Source organism: Microplitis demolitor, chromosome 4, assembly GCF_026212275.2.
Source record: "Microplitis demolitor isolate Queensland-Clemson2020A chromosome 4, iyMicDemo2.1a, whole genome shotgun sequence".
Taxonomy (NCBI): Eukaryota; Metazoa; Arthropoda; class Insecta; order Hymenoptera; family Braconidae; genus Microplitis; species Microplitis demolitor.
Genome location: NC_068548.1, coordinates 23,688,357 through 23,708,216, shown reverse-complemented (window position 1 = coordinate 23,708,216; position 19,860 = coordinate 23,688,357). Strand labels below are relative to the sequence as shown.

At 29.5% G+C, this 19,860-nt stretch overlaps 2 protein-coding genes across 3 annotated transcripts; both read right to left on the bottom strand.

Moving 5' to 3' along the window:
• Positions 1-347: 347 nt before the first annotated feature.
• Positions 348-17,884, bottom strand: LOC103578750 (neural cell adhesion molecule 2). Of its 2 annotated transcripts, none has more exons than XM_008559918.2 (6): positions 17,800-17,884; positions 9,674-9,780; positions 7,212-7,387; positions 1,836-1,991; positions 1,420-1,753; positions 348-1,123 (listed from the first exon to the last, which is right to left on the bottom strand). In XM_008559918.2, exons 2-6 carry the CDS (start codon positions 9,729-9,731, stop codon positions 984-986), a joined length of 864 nt encoding a protein of 287 aa, XP_008558140.1. In that variant the 5' UTR covers positions 9,732-9,780; positions 17,800-17,884; the 3' UTR covers positions 348-983. The 2 variants fall into 2 exon arrangements, with proteins under 2 accessions (XP_008558140.1, XP_008558141.1); XM_008559919.2 differs by lacking the exon at positions 17,800-17,884 and adding an exon at positions 15,686-15,770.
• LOC128667572 (uncharacterized) lies at positions 4,687-5,754 on the bottom strand. Its single transcript, XM_053738185.1, has one exon. It carries the CDS (start codon positions 5,669-5,671, stop codon positions 4,871-4,873), a length of 801 nt encoding a protein of 266 aa, XP_053594160.1. The 5' UTR covers positions 5,672-5,754; the 3' UTR covers positions 4,687-4,870.
• Positions 17,885-19,860: the final 1,976 nt, after the last annotated feature.

Here is a 19,860-nt window from a genome sequence, read left to right as displayed (position 1 = left end):
ATACATTTAATCACATTCAATTCATACATATTCAGCGTTAAATTTCCTACAAGCAAATAAAAAAAAAAATTCAAAAGCCGGCCTTCCCTCTGTCAAACGAAATAGAAATAAAATCCTTTGATATTATTTACATAAATAATAAATCAAAAGTATAATCAACATTATTATTAAATATATATTTTAATTTAAATAACATTAACATGAAATATTAAAATCGCACGAAGGGAAGTCCTTCCATAATTCAATAAAATAAATAAGAGATAATTATTTAATTACAATGAAGACTAATTAATAATTACTATTTAGCAATTACTGCTGATAATATTAAGTAGGTTTAAAAAAATATATACAAGTACAAAAGACGTCGAGGATAAACAATAGCTCAGTGTTGTCTTAGTTATTAAATTTAATAGCGACTCGGATTACAAGTCTGTTATTTTATTGGAAGGCTTCCCTTCACCGAGGATACTTTTAATTTACACAAGACAAATATATCCCATTACACTCATTGAGCACTCACTTTGTTTATTAAATCATCCGACCTTATTAGTTTATACATTAAACAATTATTATTATTATTATTATTATTATTAATTAATTAATTAATTATTTAGATATTAAGTTACAATTAACAGTCATACGTTTCCTACACAGAAAAAAAAGAATTTCTTGGCGTAATAAATTTTTATCGCTCCAAAATTTACTTGGGGTGAGAAAATTTTTTCTTGCGTCAAGAAATTTTTTTATTTTGTGTAGGTAATTAAATTTGAACTTGATAAGCAGATAGCAATCTTATGTAATAAATTAATAAGTTTTCAGTGGCAGCGACTTTAATAATAAATATATATATATGGAAACGAGTCACTGTAAATAAAGTATCGTATCGTAGGACACAATAACTTAAAGTTTAAACCACAAAGTTTGTAACAATAACACTCGGCACGCATGCACACGGATTAAAGTTTTGTGAGCAAGTGAATTGTTCACGTTGGGTAGAGACTCGAGAAGGCGGGTATCCTCCAGCTGACGGCGGCCAACAGGGAAGCGAGAAAGTTGCTTGCAAGTATCGCCGGGCTGGGGTTTCGTCTGTCGCCACCGTGCATTGCGGCTGGTTTTTCTTCTTCTGAAAAATTTATCACACTATATTACGGCTTATCGACAACTTTTAACCCCTGAGATTATGGTAAGCGATAAATAGTCATTTCATTTTTTTTTTTTTTTTTTTTTTTTTTTTTATTCAAAGGAAATTTTTTAAATTTTTTTACCTGAGAAAAAAATTAATTTAACCGATTCTCGGAATTAGAAATATTTTAGGAAAGAGTGGGGTAAAATGAGACATGATTTTTAAAAGAAAAAACACTCCCCTGTTAAAACATTTAATTTTTTCGTAAAGTTTGGAAAAAAAGCAAATTGGTGTACCTTCGATAACATGAATATTAACGGAAGATGATTTCGCGTTGCTGGGTGAGCAGGTATAGTTGCCGCCATGTGTGATTTTAATTTTTTCAACCTTTAGAATAGAGCCATTCTGAGTGAGTTCAACGCTGACACGAGGATCCGCGTCGTAATTAATCATGCGTCCTTCCTGATACCAGAACACGAAATTTGGCGGCTCGGTGGCTGCCATCAGGTGGCACTCAAGTTTCAAACTCGAGCCTTGCTTGACATGTAGATCCGGGCCACCGGGTATCACCGAGTACGCTTCTGTTACCGCCAGACGTACAAAGTGTTGTTCTACTGGATAAGTTGCAATCTGGACAATGATTAATAATTAATTGATCAATTAATTGAATGATTGATTGATTAGTTGATTGACTGATTGGTTGATTAATTACCTGACACTCATAAAGACCAGCGTCATCTAGTGTAACACGACGAATAACAAGTGCCCAATCGGAACTGGATACTCTTATCATAAATCGATTATCCACTGAGTGCGTCGCCGTTCCGACAGTTAACAATTGCCTGTCTCTTCTTCTCACCCATGTCACCTGTAACAAATATATCAAACGAGGACACGTTATCCATAAATTCATTTCAATTATTTTATTGACTTTCCATCGGCTTTTTTTAGCACTCGGACAAGAATGTATTTTTAATGATTGGATTAATTGTTTGATCACGTCGGTGACGCTAATAGCTATTAGCGGAGCGAATAAAAATAAAAAGGCTGAAGTTAAAATTTGCTTGAAGAACAGCGCAAAAAATATAAAGGTATTATAGTCGCGTGTATTATGTATTTTTAATTAAACTTTTTAATAGAAAGTAAACGAAAGGATTCTTCATTTTTTGTTAAAGTTTAATTAATAAACGTGTTAGACATTATAAATTGCTGTAATTATAAAATTGTCTTGGCACTTTTAAATTAGAGGAAAGAAATTTCTTTAGTATTTTTTTTTTTTACAAGTTATAGCTCGGAAATAAGACTGCGCGGTCAAAGTGTTTAATAAAAAAAAAATTCTTAAAACTTGAAATTCATTTTCTAATTTAAATTTTGAAAATTTTAATTCAATAAAAATAAAAATATTTAAGACTGATTTTTTATTTAAATTTTAGGGTCCATTTTGCCTTTTGTGATTTCAATTTATAATAATTTTTTGTGGCCTCATTTTGGGTTTTCTCGCTCATTTTTCAAAACATAGACTTCAATAAATTTTAAATTACCATTTAAGTAATTGAAAATTAAAAAATTATAGTTTATAAAAAATTCATTAGAGGAAATAATTAGCTGTCAATTATCATCTATAAATAAATGAATTCTTAAATAATGCTAATTACAAGCGTTAATTATAAAATGATACGATCCAACTCTGTCACGTTCGATTCTAAGCCAAAGTTTATCCGTTTCCATAAACGTAAACTCAAAAAAAGCGAGAGAGTGAGTTTATCAAGTTGTCCTTGGCAAGAATGTAAGCACTGGCTCAGAATTGTAACTTACAGAGTTTGATCCTGAGGTTTGCGCGTTGCAGCGGAACTAAAATCAGCTATTTCCAAGAATACGTGGATTACCCATCCCGGGGATTATCCAAAGATTCCAATACCGTATTACGGAAATAGCTTCAAAGACTTATTAACTACGGTCCTGTAATACCTCGCTATCGACAAAGATTTTAAAAATTAAATACGTTAATCAATCAATGAATTTTTTCTATTACCGTTTTCATCATAAATAATATTACAGTCTATAGATAATCTAAATCGGTCAAGTTTGCAGTCACAATAGACTATAAACTTTAGTATTAATTATTGTAGTGATAATAATGGACTAAACCATACCCCCAATGGTTATTGTGATTGTCCTTGTGTCGGACCGTCGCGTGCACTTGTGATAAAAGTCGATTGCTGTGAGTTATTAGAGCTTTCACTAAGCTGTATATATTTATATGTTACAGTAGTATGATATATTTATTATTAATGATATATTTAGTCGCTTTATAAAAGATCATATTTACTGTTGATTCAACACGCCACGGTAAACTGAATTAATTAATTTACTTTATTTAAAAACTTGATTAATTATTTATTTCGATAAATTTGATTTTTATTAATGAGATGGTTAATGGGAATGAATTTATCAAGTATTCCTTTGATTTGATAATTTCAGTAAATTATTTTCCGAGCACTGAACATTTTTTTTGACTACTTGTCACTTTTTAAAAGTACTCATATATATATTTAAAGCATTTTAACTTTCAAAAAGGTCTTTGAGCACGATGATATTAAATGCGACGTTTACATTTAAAACGACAGTCTTTTATCTTAAATATATATGAATGTACAAATAGCCGAGTTAGCTCCAAATATTACAAGAGCTGCTTCATTGCGATTTTTCGGACCACGAAATTGTGGTTGCGAAAAAACAATTTTTTTTTTTTTTTTTTTTTTTTAAGAAAAGTTTAAAAAATTTAAAACACGAGATTAATTTTTTATTTACAAGATTAAGAAATTTTTTAGGAGAGGGAAGGAGAGATTATTGGACGCGCTTAAATTTTAATGGACAAGATTGCCGGAGTTTGAAATAAAAAAAATGTTAAACGGGAGGTTTTTATGTTACGGTGGGTCATTTGGTGTTATCGCGTGATGATCAGAAATAACAACTATCTCAAGTACACATGGAATGTACAGCGAGTTACTCAATCGTAGGTTCGTGGTATGGGACATCATTACCCGTATGAAGTGTGCTATCAATTGTTTTTATGGTGCGCTATCTTTTTCATTCAGTATCTAATTGAGTAAAATAAAAATGAGTTTCTTAATCCACTACACGAAGTGAAAATTATGGTATATCTTTTTCAGTGCGTTTATGAAATATCAACCCATAATGTTATGGTAAAAATTACTTGGCATTATGCGGTGTACATAGGAATAAACTATAGACACCATGACAACCGTCATAATACCGTTCCCTTTATATTTGTGGAATATTCATATAACATTATGGCAATCGTTCCCCTATTAATATAGTAAATGTTACTATATATTGTGGCAATGATTCTCGCAATATGAAGATTTTCTAAATGTTATGGAAATCATTACCATATTTTATGGTAACGTTTACCACAGTAGTATAGAAACTATTACCATAATGACGAAGGAATTATTACCATAATTTTATAGGAGCTACTCCGATATCGTATAGGAATTAAAAGCCTATATGTAGGAGTGGTTACCAAAATTAGTCCAGATGTCATTCTTATAATCGATGTTGAAAAAAAATTTGTTACCATAAGACATGGACACCATTTCCATAGTATATTGTAATTGTTACCATAAATTTATCTCCATGTAATTCAGCTTTTTGAAAATCGTACTCAAATATGATTAATTATTTAACGTTTAATCATGAAGATAATAAATAAATTTTTCATCCTCAGCTTTCAACTATAATCTTATACAATTTAAAGTAAAAGTTGTAGTCGATAGTTAAATAAAACGAATTACTATGGTCTTTTTTTATATCTGAATCAACGGTACTACGGAATGTTGTCATTTCAGGACTGTTTACTTCTTTATCATACTGGTCTTTATCGCAGAGATAAAGAGTTAACAGACGGGTTGTATTAATCCAAAGAGAATTAATATCTCCAAAGCTATCTTTATCAACAATACAATTGAATTTCGGCAACAATTTGACAATAACAGGATGACATTTTTCTTTATAGAAGTTGGCTGTTCCATCTTTTTCCAAGTGATACCCGTATAAAATAAAAATTCTTGTCACGTATAGAGCATATTCATTAATGGCCATTGTAAATTTCTGAGGATTCAACTTTTTAAACAGTTTATCATAATAATAATCAATTATTTTCTCAAGACAAATTTTGTAATTTACGTTTTTATTTGTATGTGCATAGTGATGTGAGATACTACAAGCGAAATCAGCTATACCTCCTGTCGATATATAATCTTGAGAATTCCCAACGGTAAAACGTCTAATGAATTTATCAATAAAATCAGAATCATTTGCTTCATCAACAATAGGTTGACAATTCTCTACACTCCAAAGGCTGTTGAGTAATGATGATGCCGATTTTACCTTATTTTTGAATGTTTCTACTTTTTGATCATCGACGACTTTATCACTCGGCTCACGAATAGTCAAGTATAATATTATTGCTACCAAAGAAATAATTAAAATCAAACAAAGAATTGAAGTTACAGCTCTGTTCATTTTTAGATTCGTGTCACAAATTTACGAATAAACGTTGCGTTTATCGATACCTTTATCTGTTGCTTGGAATACGTCTTATAGAAAATAAGTCTTCTTAACTACAAAACTACTTTGTTATATCGCAATAAATTATTACAATAAAATATACAAATTCAACTTGTCATTTTAATTACTGATACAATTTTAAATTCATTATTTAGTTAAATGATGTCGAAATTGAAATTTTCTTCTTTCAAAATACGGTCGTGATTTTTTTTCTTGTCACCACTTTTGACATTTTAGTCATAAATTTATTTATTATCCAAAAAGTCAGTAAGCAAAACTATGAGGTCACCATATGATTTGTCATTAATTATAAATAATTTAATTTCAAAATTATTAGACAATTTTTCGATATCATAATAAATAATTTTATCATCACGTGATTGGTATTTGCAATCAAATGTAATAGTAGTCTTGTTAAGTCACTAGCTTTACAGTCTTATCATATATTATCCATAAATTCGTGACTTTATTCACTGCTTCGTAAATTAGTCATTTAATTTTATCTTCATAATCATAATATTATACAAAGTAATTATTTAAAATATTAATTGTTAATAATAACACTTGTTTAATTAATCGTAAATAAGTGTGTTTTTTTTTTACTCAGGTTTTAATGAGTATAAAAAAAAAATAAATAAATAAATGTAATTAAATTATCTGACAATGTATAAATTTGTGTGACTAATATTCGTGGAAACAGCGCGATGTTAAACTCGATGTAATCTCAACTCGTCGACAAACTAATTACGAGCAACGCTCATTGCCATTATAATCTGTATTTTCCGATAAACTTGTTAGCGAAAAAAAAAAAATATATATATAAATAACATTGTTCGATAACTTTTAAAATGATATCTTGACCTAATTACCCGCACTCATTAATTCTCCGAAGTCTAGGATAGTCAAAATTAGTACCTTTTCCTTAAAACAGACAATAATTAGTATTCCAATAAAACTTTCAACTGTCTGTAAATATTTAATTCATTTCAACACGAAAATATTATATGATTGTCGGAGTTTATAATTCTTGCTAAGCAATTAATAATAATAATAATAATAATATTTAAGATAGAAGAGAGAAAAAGTATGAAGCGGAGAGAAAATAATGGGGAGTTATGATGATAAGTAATCTTTTTATCAAGATTAAACTGAAAAAGGGAGACGTTATGTGCAGCAGATACGCCGTTATTCTTATTTTCCCTCTTTCGAAAGTATTATTATCGACAGACATTGTTCCGAGTGTCTGCTCTCCTTTCATTTCTATGGGAGATAACCATAAAACTACACTCCAATACACGCGATTATTTTTTTTTTAATTTCATGCCTTCGATTTTAATAAATAAATTTTCGCGGCTTCGTGATCTGATTAAAAGTATGATGTCCTTGGAAAAATAAATTTGTCAAGACGGAATTTAGTTGAGTATTGTTTTTTACTTTAAATAAAATAAAAGTAAAATATATTATCAAATATTTTACTAAAAGTGGTAATACTTACAATTCCAGCGCCGGGTTCAGAAAATTTACATGGCAATGTTGCAGTTCCACCTTTTTGTGCAACAACTTGACGTGCACGAGCGCCAAGTTCTTCGTCAGCGAGTTTATTATTATCATCTGTATGGGCAATCGCATTATCGCCACTTGTCTTCTTCTGCTGCTGCATGGCCTCACTTTCTGCGTCATTTAATAAATCAATTTATTAATATTAATCATAATAACAATACCTATTATTATTAGTAACCGATATCCTACAGAAAATTTTCCAGATTAAATTCTGATAATTTTTTAGCATCGGACATAAATTTTTTATTCGTGCCAGAAGGCTCCAATAATAATTTTTAAAAATGAAACATATAATTAACGTTAATTATAGTTGACTGAAATTGATGAAAGGGAGAGACACTTGATGACTAATTGTATGTATATTGAGTAGGGTAGTAACAAGTAGCACGTGGGTACATTTGGCTAAATTAAAGGAACGGTTCTTCGGTTATCCGCAAGTACAAATTAACTTAGACGGTTACCGCCGAGCTCCACTTGTATTTCGAAATTTACTGACAATTGTTAAGTCAATTAATTAGTAGTCTGTTAGATTATCTTTCTAATGCTTAGTGAAATATTAAATTCGTTTGTGTTGCAGAGTATCGACCCATACTGTTAAATTGTCGCTTTTAATTCCACCCCAATTTTCCTTAATTGAAGCTCAATTATAGTGTTAATTTAATGAGTAATGCATATCGATATAATTATTCTAGTAAGCTAATAATTGGGCATGTAAGTGAATACTTGGTCGTTAACTGGGAGTAGGTCAGTGTAAATGTATTGATTTATATATTTATTGATATTTTTCTGGACAATTGACATCTTTGTTAACATTTTGACATCATGATTTAATACTTAAATATTAGAATTTTTAAAATTATTTTTATTTTGAATATTAATTCAATTTCTATTTTTTCTGTTGAGTTCTATTCTCCCAGCTGGGCTTATTGGCAAATTTATGTAAATTTATAATGTATTTAAGCAAAAAAATTAAAAGGTTTTTTCATTTAATGCCCATCTAAAAATACCAGAATGGGGTAGAATTATAGAATGGGAATGAAAAACTTTTTATTTGAAGGAATTAAGTGAATATTCCTGGATCCTTTTATAAATTTTAGTGGTCAAATAATGTCCTGTAAGCTACAGAACAAAGAATAAATCAAGCGAATAAAAAAAAAAAATACCAAAAGCTATGGAATGAGCTATTCAAAAGCCAGGTTAAATTTTTTTTTTTATTTGAGTTATAACCATTTTAAGCAGGTTTCCTTTTTTATCCAGCAATAAAATGGAATGTATTGACGCAGAAAAATGTAAAAAGAAAATTACGTTTGAAAGACAAGATTTTTTTTAAATTTATTTTTCTTACGCACACAGAGCATGAAATATTTTATTGTCTTTGTTATATGACTATTTCTTGTTAAAATGTGAGTGGCTGCCTAATTTATTGTAGAAATAAAATTACAAGTTCTCTGAAGCATTCGTTCCTTTTTGTCATTGTGATTATTATTATTATTATTATTTTGGGGGGAAAAATAAATTTAAGGTTTCGGTATGTATATAGGGAACTAAATAATGGCAAAGTAGGCTTAGAAAGTTTGAGAAAGTACTATATGTTCATTGACATAATTCATAATCAGCGGTTAGTCACGTCGTCAACTTTAAAGCCCATCTTATGAGTAGACTTAATAAATCGTGTGCACAAACTTGTCAGTTAAACTTCAACGACAGCCATATTAACCGGAAATTACTCCTTAAACACAAGATATATTGAATAAAGTGCTTTTCGTGTAAACTTATCTGTAAAAAAAAAAGCAACACCGAAAACTTTCTTTTTGAGGAATTTCGAAATGCTAAACATTTGAAGCTTTGAGTTACATGTTCAAATAACCTTTAAAAATTCAAAACTCAAGTTAGAAGTAATTTAGTGATTTTTCAGAGCATCAGCGAAAATGTACTAATTTCGAGTCTTGAATTTTTTAAATCTACTGAAAAATTAACGCTTCCGTTCCTAGGAAATTTAAAAGCTTCTCATGCGGAATATTCTTTTACATGAGTTTATATTTATCGGGCCACTAAACGCATTTAGTTTAATAAAAATAAGTTAAATAATAGTGAATACTTTTTTGGCTAGACCCTTTATTTCCGAAAGTCCTCATGAGCTTTCTAGATAATTTTCTACTATAATATACATCAGCCTTCGAGGATCTTTCGGCGGAACGACTATTGGATCGCTTCCAGATTTCGCAGATATTTTCTACACCAAATTCATATATCGTCTATATAACTTTCTTATGAAACGCGGGCCACGATTCTTACCCAAAAATATTATACATTAATATCAAAAACTTTTTTATTAGCAGCAGATATGTATAGCAGCATAAATGATTATGACGAGAAAATGAATAATTCATATCTTACCTGTAAAATATAAATTAATCTCGAACACGAGAGTCACTAAAATAAGAGCTATCCTCATGATTTTTAATTAGTTATATTTATTTTGATACTTCAGAACATTTCGTAATCTGTAACAGAAAAAAAATGTTAAATAATTGGCATGAAATAAATCCTGATTTTTATTTGCGATTACATTTAAATTTGTTATTTATTTTTGTTGCACTTTTATTATTTTTTATTTTTACAAAAGACTAGATGAAACATAGGGCGGTAAGGTCGATGACTCAATAAAGGACACGTGTGATTGGAAAATTTTCAATCGAGAAATAGAACCCCGAGGCAAACAAAAGAGAAAGATGCTTTTTGTCGGTCACGGCACTTTTTTTTTATCCACTTTACCGCGTTCTCATTTTTTTTTTTTTTTCTACTAGATCAATGATTTTATAAAGTCGACTTTTTTTATATTTTTGTAATTATTAAATATTAATTAAATCCGGCAAAGTTAAGAGATTAAATTAACATGATCAATTACTATGATAATTTAATAAAATTTTTATCTAAAAAAAAAAATTTATCGCCAGAATATTATAAATATTCAAATAATTTTTATTCTCCTCAAGTTTTGCAATAAAACTACTTGTAAGTTTGTAAGTTATAGTAAAACTTAAAAGTCAGATATAAAAAGTTACAGAAGAACATTTTACATGAGACAAATCACGAGTAATACTTTTAATACCCTCGTATATATTTTAAAAATAAAAATATCTCTAGTAAAAAGTAATTGTGATTAAATACGGAAGTAGTCAAGTGATTTTTAAACTTTTTTAAAATATTTATAGCAAGCATAAGTACTACTTTAATTTTTCACATTTAACACTCAGACCGAGTCTTGGCTGCATTGATGCTGAGCTCAATGAGAGAAAAACATCAGGATCTCATTGAAAGATTACGTGACGAGATTAACGAGTGTTTGCAAAAGACTTTCTCAATTCAATTGCTTCCATAAAAGGTGACGCTTGTTAAATTCAATGGCTTTTATATCTTTGTTCTATAGAAAGTTTATTTATTTCTTATGGCAGCCATTTTAGAATAATGCATTTTTTTTCTTTACTTAAGAATTCTTTGAGACCCGAAACCCGGCCGGTAAAGTTGATCACCTTTTTGGTGACCTCTTCTCCTCTTTAACGCAAAAAAGCCCAAGTCAGGATTAGAACCCTAGACCTCAGAGTAACAAACCAGCATTGAAATAATTCCGTCACGTGAGTAAAATAATTATGGTACTAATTAGTTTGAATAAATAATTATTTTATAAAAATAATGAAAATTTAAAATAAATGAGTTATTAAAAATTATATTCATGTAATCCTTAGTAATTAAAATTCGTAATTACACAAAGCCAATGATAAAATTTATATTCCTATGAGAATTTAATCACCAGCAGCCATTTAATTTAAACAATAAATATACCGCAATCGCAAATTGCCATTTGTTAAAATGCAAATGCGGATCCGTTGAATTATTTTTCATATTTTTTATGAATTAACAATATTATTCTTTTGTATCATGGCTACTCACGTACTAATTAATCCGGCACTAATTTTTGAATGTAAAGCGAACTGTAGCGAATTATTTATTACTATTTTTTTTTTGTAATTTATTCCTCATGTGACGCGATAACATCGTATTAATAAATAGCGCGGTTCGTTATAAAATACAGGAAAATGGCTGTGATAAAAAATATTATAAATTTGTAATAGATATAAGGCAATATAAAACGTCGAGTACACGCGGATCCCTGTCTTTACCATTGGTTGTTTTTTTCGGTCGTTAATTATTTTTATATGGACCGTCTAATTAATATCTAGTGTAATTATAAAATAAATAAATAGTAAAGTTAAAAAGTATAAATATTTAGTGAAAGTATTGAAGCAGCAGTAGCAACTAGTGAATCGTAAAAAAGAAACGTATCCAGAGCAAATGAAGCTGTGGAAAACGGGAGCTTTAAATAATCGTGATTACGAGCAAACAACGAGCTGCGCCAACGCGTTTTCATTCTGCCTGGCATTGGACTGCCACCATTGGACTTTATACTCTGGTCTATTGGAATTTAAAATTTACCTGACAATATTCTTTGATATTTACATACTGATATGTAACATCGTGTATTTTTACTGATGCTTCGTTTTATTTAACAACCCAGAGACTAAAAAAAAATAAAATAAAGACTTGAATAAATTTTTGTTTGAATTTCATAATTAAAGTTAACGTATAAAGATTAAAAATATTAAAGCATTGAATGAACCTTAAAATAAATTAATAATCATCGATGAATAGTAATTTTAAAAATTTCAATGGTCATTTAATTTCCGAGTTCGGAAATTCATTAATTCGTTATTAATGTCGAGTTTGAATAATTTATTTGAAAGTGATAGGAATTATAATGTAAAAATAAAAGTATTAATCAGGTAAAGCCTCTGAAACGAGTATTATCAGTTAGGTCGCCGGATTTACTCTAATCTCTTTCACGAGCTCTCTGCAATTGGTTTTTGTGCGGTTTCCCGAACATTGACGTCATGTTCTTACACTATTAGCACTTAAATGTATATGCCGATTCATCAATACATACCCATATATATATATATATATATATATTAAATCGAGGGTAATTTTAGAAACTGAAATTTATTGGATTGGTTATGGAAAGCTTAAAATATTAATTTAATTAGAAAATTTGGATAAAGTTTTCCACGAGTTTTGAATTTATGTTAATTAAGGTACAAATTATATTTTAAAACAAATAAAGTTATTTAACTGACAAAAAATTGAATTATGATTGATTGAGTGGATTGTCACTGAGTGGTGAATAGAATTAATTCTTAAACATAAATTGAATTACCTGAGAAATGTACTTTACTACCTGAGGATTTTATCGTTTTCTGTAAATTTAATTTTGTCAACAAGGAAACCCGTCTTTTCTTCAGTCTGACAATGTCAGATTCAGTTATTAAATATATAAATGTAACTATTGTTATTTGACAACACATTTATTTTTGTTCTTAATTGATGCTCTGGCGTTTTTCTGAAAGTTTGATTAAGATCATCTAAAAAATTCTATTTCGACAAATTTAAAAAATGGCCGAAATCTTCTAACTAAAGGGCTCGATTTGGCCATCTTAGAACTTGATCAAGCCAGCCGCCCTGCGATAATTTTCAAACTTTAATTGCGATCTGATAAGAACGTACGCGCTATCGATATGAGCCGGTTTTTATCCCGCAGATAAATTTCGATCCCTAGATGATTTGATACATATTATAGCAAAATTTCATGTAAGCCGCGCTCTGAGGGCCAATACAATTGGATTTCTATAAAATCTAATAGAAAGTCACTTGGCCATATCAGAACTATAATAAATTGTTGTTAGCTTCCGTAAATTAAATTTCCTCGGTTGAAAAGAACAAGAAGTTGTTCTAGTACGCGATCTTTAAAATCAAGGACTAGTCAATTTTATCCGTTGAAGAGAAAAGTTGGATGTAAGTAAAAGCACTGAAGAAGTTGATGCCGTCGTTTTAAGAATCGTTCGTTTGCTCGGTCGTTTGTTGAGAAAACTTGAGAGTAGAATATATATATATAAGTGGATAGCTATTAATCGTGAGTAGTTAAAGCTCGTCTATTAGTTTTACCTGCAAGCCTTAGGCATCACCATCACCATCTACAACTACAGCTAAGTAGAACCTTAAAAGTTAAACCACTAAAATCCTCAGTCAAATGAAAATTCGTTTCTCATTCTCTTTATCAGACTGCTTGACTACCAAGTTTTATTTATTTATTCCATAAACTTCATTACTTTTATTTAAAATAAAAAAAAAAAAACTTTACTGAGTTTCGAAATTAAATAATTTATTTTAAGTAAGACCAGTAATTTACAAATGGCTTTGCACCGTCGTATTTAATTTAAGTTTTCTCTAGTTAACTGAATTTTTATTGACTAAAAATCAGGCTGTTAAGTTTTACACCGACGCATTTTGTTAATTAGCATTATTCCGGCTGAGTAGTTTGCTTTCGGGAACAAAGAATACAAGACCGAAATAAACGTTTAAATTAAATTGATACTCTCGATAAATAAGCTTACTTTGTTGCATCAATAGTTTTACTTTATAGTGGAAAAAATAACACAATTAATTTTTCAGATAGAGATTAAGATTAAAATTAAATAAACTCGGGAATTCGAGACGGATGCGCGAAAATTCCTTTAGATTTTTATCAAGATAACAAATTAAGCTGAGCTAGAATTTAAAAATCTTAAGCCGATTACACCCAGATAAGTCTAGTACTTCCGTTACTGAGTTGTCGGACATGATTGATTCAATAAAAGTTATCAAGGTTTTTATTCTCGATATAAAAACAATGATTTATTGAAATCACAAATTCGGAAGCAATTTATCCATTTCACTGATTAATGGAGTTTTATGATGTTTAAAAATAGTTTATTGACTTCAGTTTTTTAAACAGAAACTGGATTACGCGTAAATAATTACTGCAAACATTCGCGGAGTGAAATATGAAGAATAAAAATAATTCATACTCAAAATAATTTATTTATCATTTCGTATAAATTTTTTTTTATTAAATATAAATTTATTTGAACATCGAAACTCTGTAATTAGAGTGAATGAGGATTAAAATAAAACCCAGGGATTATTTTTAAACTTCGAAATCGAGTGACGTTAATTCGGATTACAAATTCCCTCGGATTTTTTTGCAATATTTTGTTCATAGTTAAGAGTAATCACAAAAATTTATCATTTTTTGCTAAATAGTGGATTTAAAATTTATAGATACCTATATATTGATGAAGTAATTAGCGTCATTATCACATTTCAATTTAATAGATTGATTGTGTTTAATCTAACTCGATGTATAGATAGACAGAGAGAGATATATATGTATATATATATATATATATATATATAAAGATATAGATAACAGACATATGATGAGTGGCGAACTAACGATCTCACAGTAGAGCTTGACCACCCACTTAGTACGCTCTATGCCCACAACTAACACCAGAACTGCTAAAATCCATCGGGTATTGAAACTCTGATGATCGATCGATAAACTATCGGAATATAATTGTACAGTACTCGAAAATGTACGTGACAATCAATGATTGCAAATTATATAGACGATATATAGATTTCGGAAATTTCACCTCTCTTCTACCCTAAACATATATTGTTATTTTTTACTATTATATATCTATAGAGGGGTATCCCATTTTGCTCGCAAAAAATGAAATTTTTTTTTCTAACCAGCTGAAAATTTATTCTAGTCATTTCAAATTAGCGTATTCTCCGAAAACTTATATTTCCTTGAGTACGCACCTCTTTTGAAACCCGCTTTGGTATATATTTATGTATAGATGGGTTGGACATTAAAAGGCAGTATTTTTCATAAGAGTACGTGGACCAATGGCCGAAAAAGTATAATGCGACAGAGAATTGTGTAGTAAAGCTGTGCAAAGTAATTATGCAAATCTAAATCGACCGCGCGATGCGTGATAAGACCACTGAGTTTAATATTCCAGGCACTTAATTCTTGGGATTATAATGTGTCTGATTAAGATCGGCAATTTATTATGTTGCTAATTTTTTATTCATATAAATTTTATGTCATTAGACATAAGGATTAATTAATCTACTGGTGATTTTGTATTCTAAATATAAGCTATTGCGATTAAATAGTATAAATTACTTTTTAAAATTAATTATTCAGTTGTACGATTTGTCTAAAAAGTATCTATAAAAAATTTCATATTAATCCGCTAAGATTTTCTCGGGTTAGTGCAATTGTAGGAAACGTTATATTCCGTCTATATATATAAATGTATAAATTGTTGAACAGATGGTACTTTCGGAAGCTACTCGATGAAATTAGACACAATGGCAAAACTATTTTAAAGTTTTGTGATACGACGGCAATAGATTACTCATAAAATTTGAAAGATTTTTTCCTAAAGTGAATTTACTTACCGATTATTAAGTAAAATTTCCACCAATGGTAATTTATTATTCATCCGAAATTAATAACAAGCTAAATAAAATGACAGCTACATAAAATGCAATATAATACTGTGAAAAAATTATTAATAAATTTTTTATCACTATAAAGTTTAAAATGTATTGCAAAAAATTTTTGGTGTAAGAATGGTCCCAGAGGACTTTACACAGTTTGCTGGGTGTGAATTGATGGTGTGAAATATCAAGTTGCGTACTGTTAATACGATATGAGTGTTTTCTTTCACATCACTCAGTGTTATTACCGCAAATATTGTCTGATAATATAATCTGTAGTTAAAAATGATCAAATAATATATAGGTTTACACCCGCAGTGTTGAAAATTTTAATATTATTCACACCACCCCGCCGACTCAAAATTTTTAACAGGGTAATAAAAAATAACAGATCGCAATGGCTTCATACCCATCGTCATATAATTTTTGGTTATGACCAAATATGAATATTAAATCTAACAGTTGTGTTGTATAATTAAAGATAGTACCGAAATACTAAAATACTTTGACCTAGTGTAGTACAAACTATAATAGTGGAACTAAAAGCTTCGATACTAGTTTCCCCATTATATATAGTTAAGTCCACTGACGATAACAAGCGCACTGCTCGCACTATCCGATACCATAAATATGATTGAGTTATGTCATATCCTAACTTTAACAACGCCTAGTTCCTTTTCCTCCTGTTAATTAGATAATTTTATCATTAATGTCGTATCACAAGTATTTCAGATTGTCTAGTGACCTCAACTAAAATGAACTACGCTTTAACTTATAGTCAAACTCATATGCATTTAATGCTCCCGATCTAAAACATAAAATACTATTTAGATCCTAGATCGTGACTTGATTCACACGTCGTGTTTCAGTTCGTTATAACTTTTTATCAACGCTAAACATCTGTTCACGTGATACATTAATTATTACTTTTATTTTAATTATTTAATATCTGGATCTATAATTTATGTAACTAATAGTGTCATAGTCTATTTAATAAAATTTAATTAGTGTAGCAATAATATAATGACAATAAGTTTTTGAAGTAATGAAAATCAAGCCGAGAAATTTGGACATCGAAATTTTGATGAAATTTTTCGATATTTTGTTTGAATTCCATGCATGGATGACAGCTATTTTTGGAAAGAGTCAGAGAAAATGAAATTTTTTCGAGCTACACAAATAATGAGTCTAAAAGCAAATTTTTTAAGTAACATGTAGTAAATTTGCCACTTTTTCAATATAGCGCAGAAAATTTTTCATGCAACTTGCCATGCCATGGTTTGAAATTTCATTTTTGGAAAAAAATGCACAAATAGAAATTCCCAATTTAATGTTGCATGATTCATGAAATTGAAATCAGCGATTTTCAAATGGCATCTAATACTTCGAAATTTTAATTTTCAAAGCATTGATAACATGAAACTCTTTTTTTATAAAACTGAAAATACTTTTGATCATAAAAACGAAATTAATTATTAGCATGAAAAATAGAACAAAGTTGAACTCATGTATTTTAAACTAAAAGAATACTAATTAAAACTAAAGTCTCGTAAAATTCAATGATTTCAAGCTTATAAGTGAATTCCCTTTGATAACAAGATAAAAAATAATATAAATTGAAAGTAACATGAAATAAAAATAAAAATGAAAATCGTTCGTTTCACGAAGTAAGTTGGAATCTGTATCGATTGGCCGGGCAGTTTGTATGTAAATTTAAATAGTAGAAGTAACGAAATATATATATATATACATATATATCCATTTCGCGTTTACATGTGTGTATATATTGTGAAGAGTAAAAAAATAAAACATAGACAAGGTGGTAAAATAGAGAGCCAATGAAACACCGATTCGTTGGATTGTTCTGTCTCGTTTAGACAACTGAACTAGGTCACTTTCATCTAATACTAGTTTAAAAACACCTTTTATCTTTTTTACACTTTTTTTTTATTGAGCCTAAAACACTCATCAAATAATTCATCACTTTCCATAGTTCAATTTTGTAGATTTACAGTAAAAAACAAAGGTATCCTTTGAATTTGAAACCTTTATTTCGATTTGATTGACTTTACCTGTATGTGATTGACTGATAATAGAACAAATAAATGAAATCGAAATTTAAAAAATTGAAAATGATTGATAGAGTCTAGACACTGAACTGCACAGTAGAATATTTAATCAAAATTACTATTTATAAATAAATAAATAAAATGAAATATATCCGAGGGTAAACATAAGGAAAAATTAACTATCGCATAAGCTCTCGTGTATGCTATTGAGGATTAGATCTTGCGATAAGCTACTAAGACCTCAAATACCTATTTAATTACTAGTATGAATAAATTAACATAGTAAACAAATACGCCGAGGGAATTTGTTGAACCGAAAAAATACGACACGGAGTTTAAAAATAAACGTTTTAGACTAAATGGTTTAATCGATCGAAATAATTGTTTCCTTTTTTTGTGAACAATTGTCCCGGTAATTGCTCAAAATGGTACTTAACCCGCGACCCAATTGATCGGCATTTGGTTGTGTTCAATAGCTTTTGAAATGATGGCACACACGTGCGACTTGTATTTTTATTTATATGACCTACGTGTTCACGCATGACGATTGATATATCAACAGCAGCATTGTACATTTGTGCATGACAATTAATAACGTCCCTTGAGTGACATTGCGTTGGAATAAATAAATGCCGCTGATATATATTTTTTAAATTTTCTATTTTAAAAATGCGTCAGCGTAAATTTAAACAATGCCATTAATATTATAATTATTATTTTTTTTTTTGTTTATTCAATTGTTAAAACAGTTTTTTGTAAAGAAAAGTAATTATAAGTTAGTTTAGAAAGAGTTAATGGAACAAGAGCTTAAAAAGTTTTGCAGAATTTGTTGAAATAAATATTACTGCGCATGAAGTTGTGAGCAAGCAATTATTTACAGTCTTCCTTGGAGTAAATTTAACTCCAAATGGGAGAATGAAACTAAAACCAGACGTTCTGCGTCAAATTCGCGCAAATTTTGAAATTTTTTTACACTTTAGCATTAATGATATTAATAAATTCGAAAGATAACAAGAATTCAAAGAAGATCCAAGTAGAAGTGGAAAATATAAGTGTAGAATCTATCAAGAAGCGATATCAGCATTATTTGCTGGCATATAGCGAGTGGATGAAGAGTTCTGTAGACAGAGACAAATAGGATAAAGGCATATCGTGCCCTTGGGAAATGGTTGAGTGCATTACGCAAAGTCAGCTATTAAACTTATCTAATATAGGTATATATTAGCATGCAGGTATTGAGAATGAGAAAGAAAAGAGAGAGAGAGTTAATGTAAGAATCTGCGAAACCGGGAAATCTACTCACGAACGTCAGCTCAAATAGATTGTTGTGTACTTTTATATACATATATATAGATATATATTCTGGTGTGTACATAGTTTTATGCTGGTACTAGTCTATCATTTAATAGATAGTCATTGTGACAGTATTGATCCTGCAAATCGGGCGCCCTGAGCCGACTACTGGGAACGGGAGAGGATCCTTGTAGGAGAAAAGACTCGAGAAAAATTGTCGAGGTCGAGTACGTTTGTTTCATGAATCAATTTTATATATATCTTCTATAGAAGAGTAAGATTCTGGCAAATAACGGCAACTCGTTTATATATATATATATATATATATATATATATATATATGACTTTAACAATGGGAAATAACGGCTCGGCAGTCTTTAGGTCAATGGTTCGCTCGTTCCTCGGTTCTGTTCGTAATGAATCTTAACTTTGTTATTTTCTGATGAAATATGTAAATATTGTGATTCCGCTCTCTATTTTATAGCGCTGCTACACATTTGCCCTCATTTCCGGTGAGTATTTGCTAGGATTTGCTGCTCAATTCGTACTATACTGGATATTTTTAATGAATCTCTCATTAATGATAAATTTTGTCGTAGGCGAGTGGGAAATTTGTCTATTTGAATAAATATGAAAATTTTCCGAGCAACAGTTAATGCGATTTTTTTATCAAAAGTATCTATAAAGTTGTAAAATCAAATTTATAAGTTATTTTTGGAAACGTGAACGCTTTTGATAAGTTTGTCTTCTTTGAAATAAAAAAAAAGACTC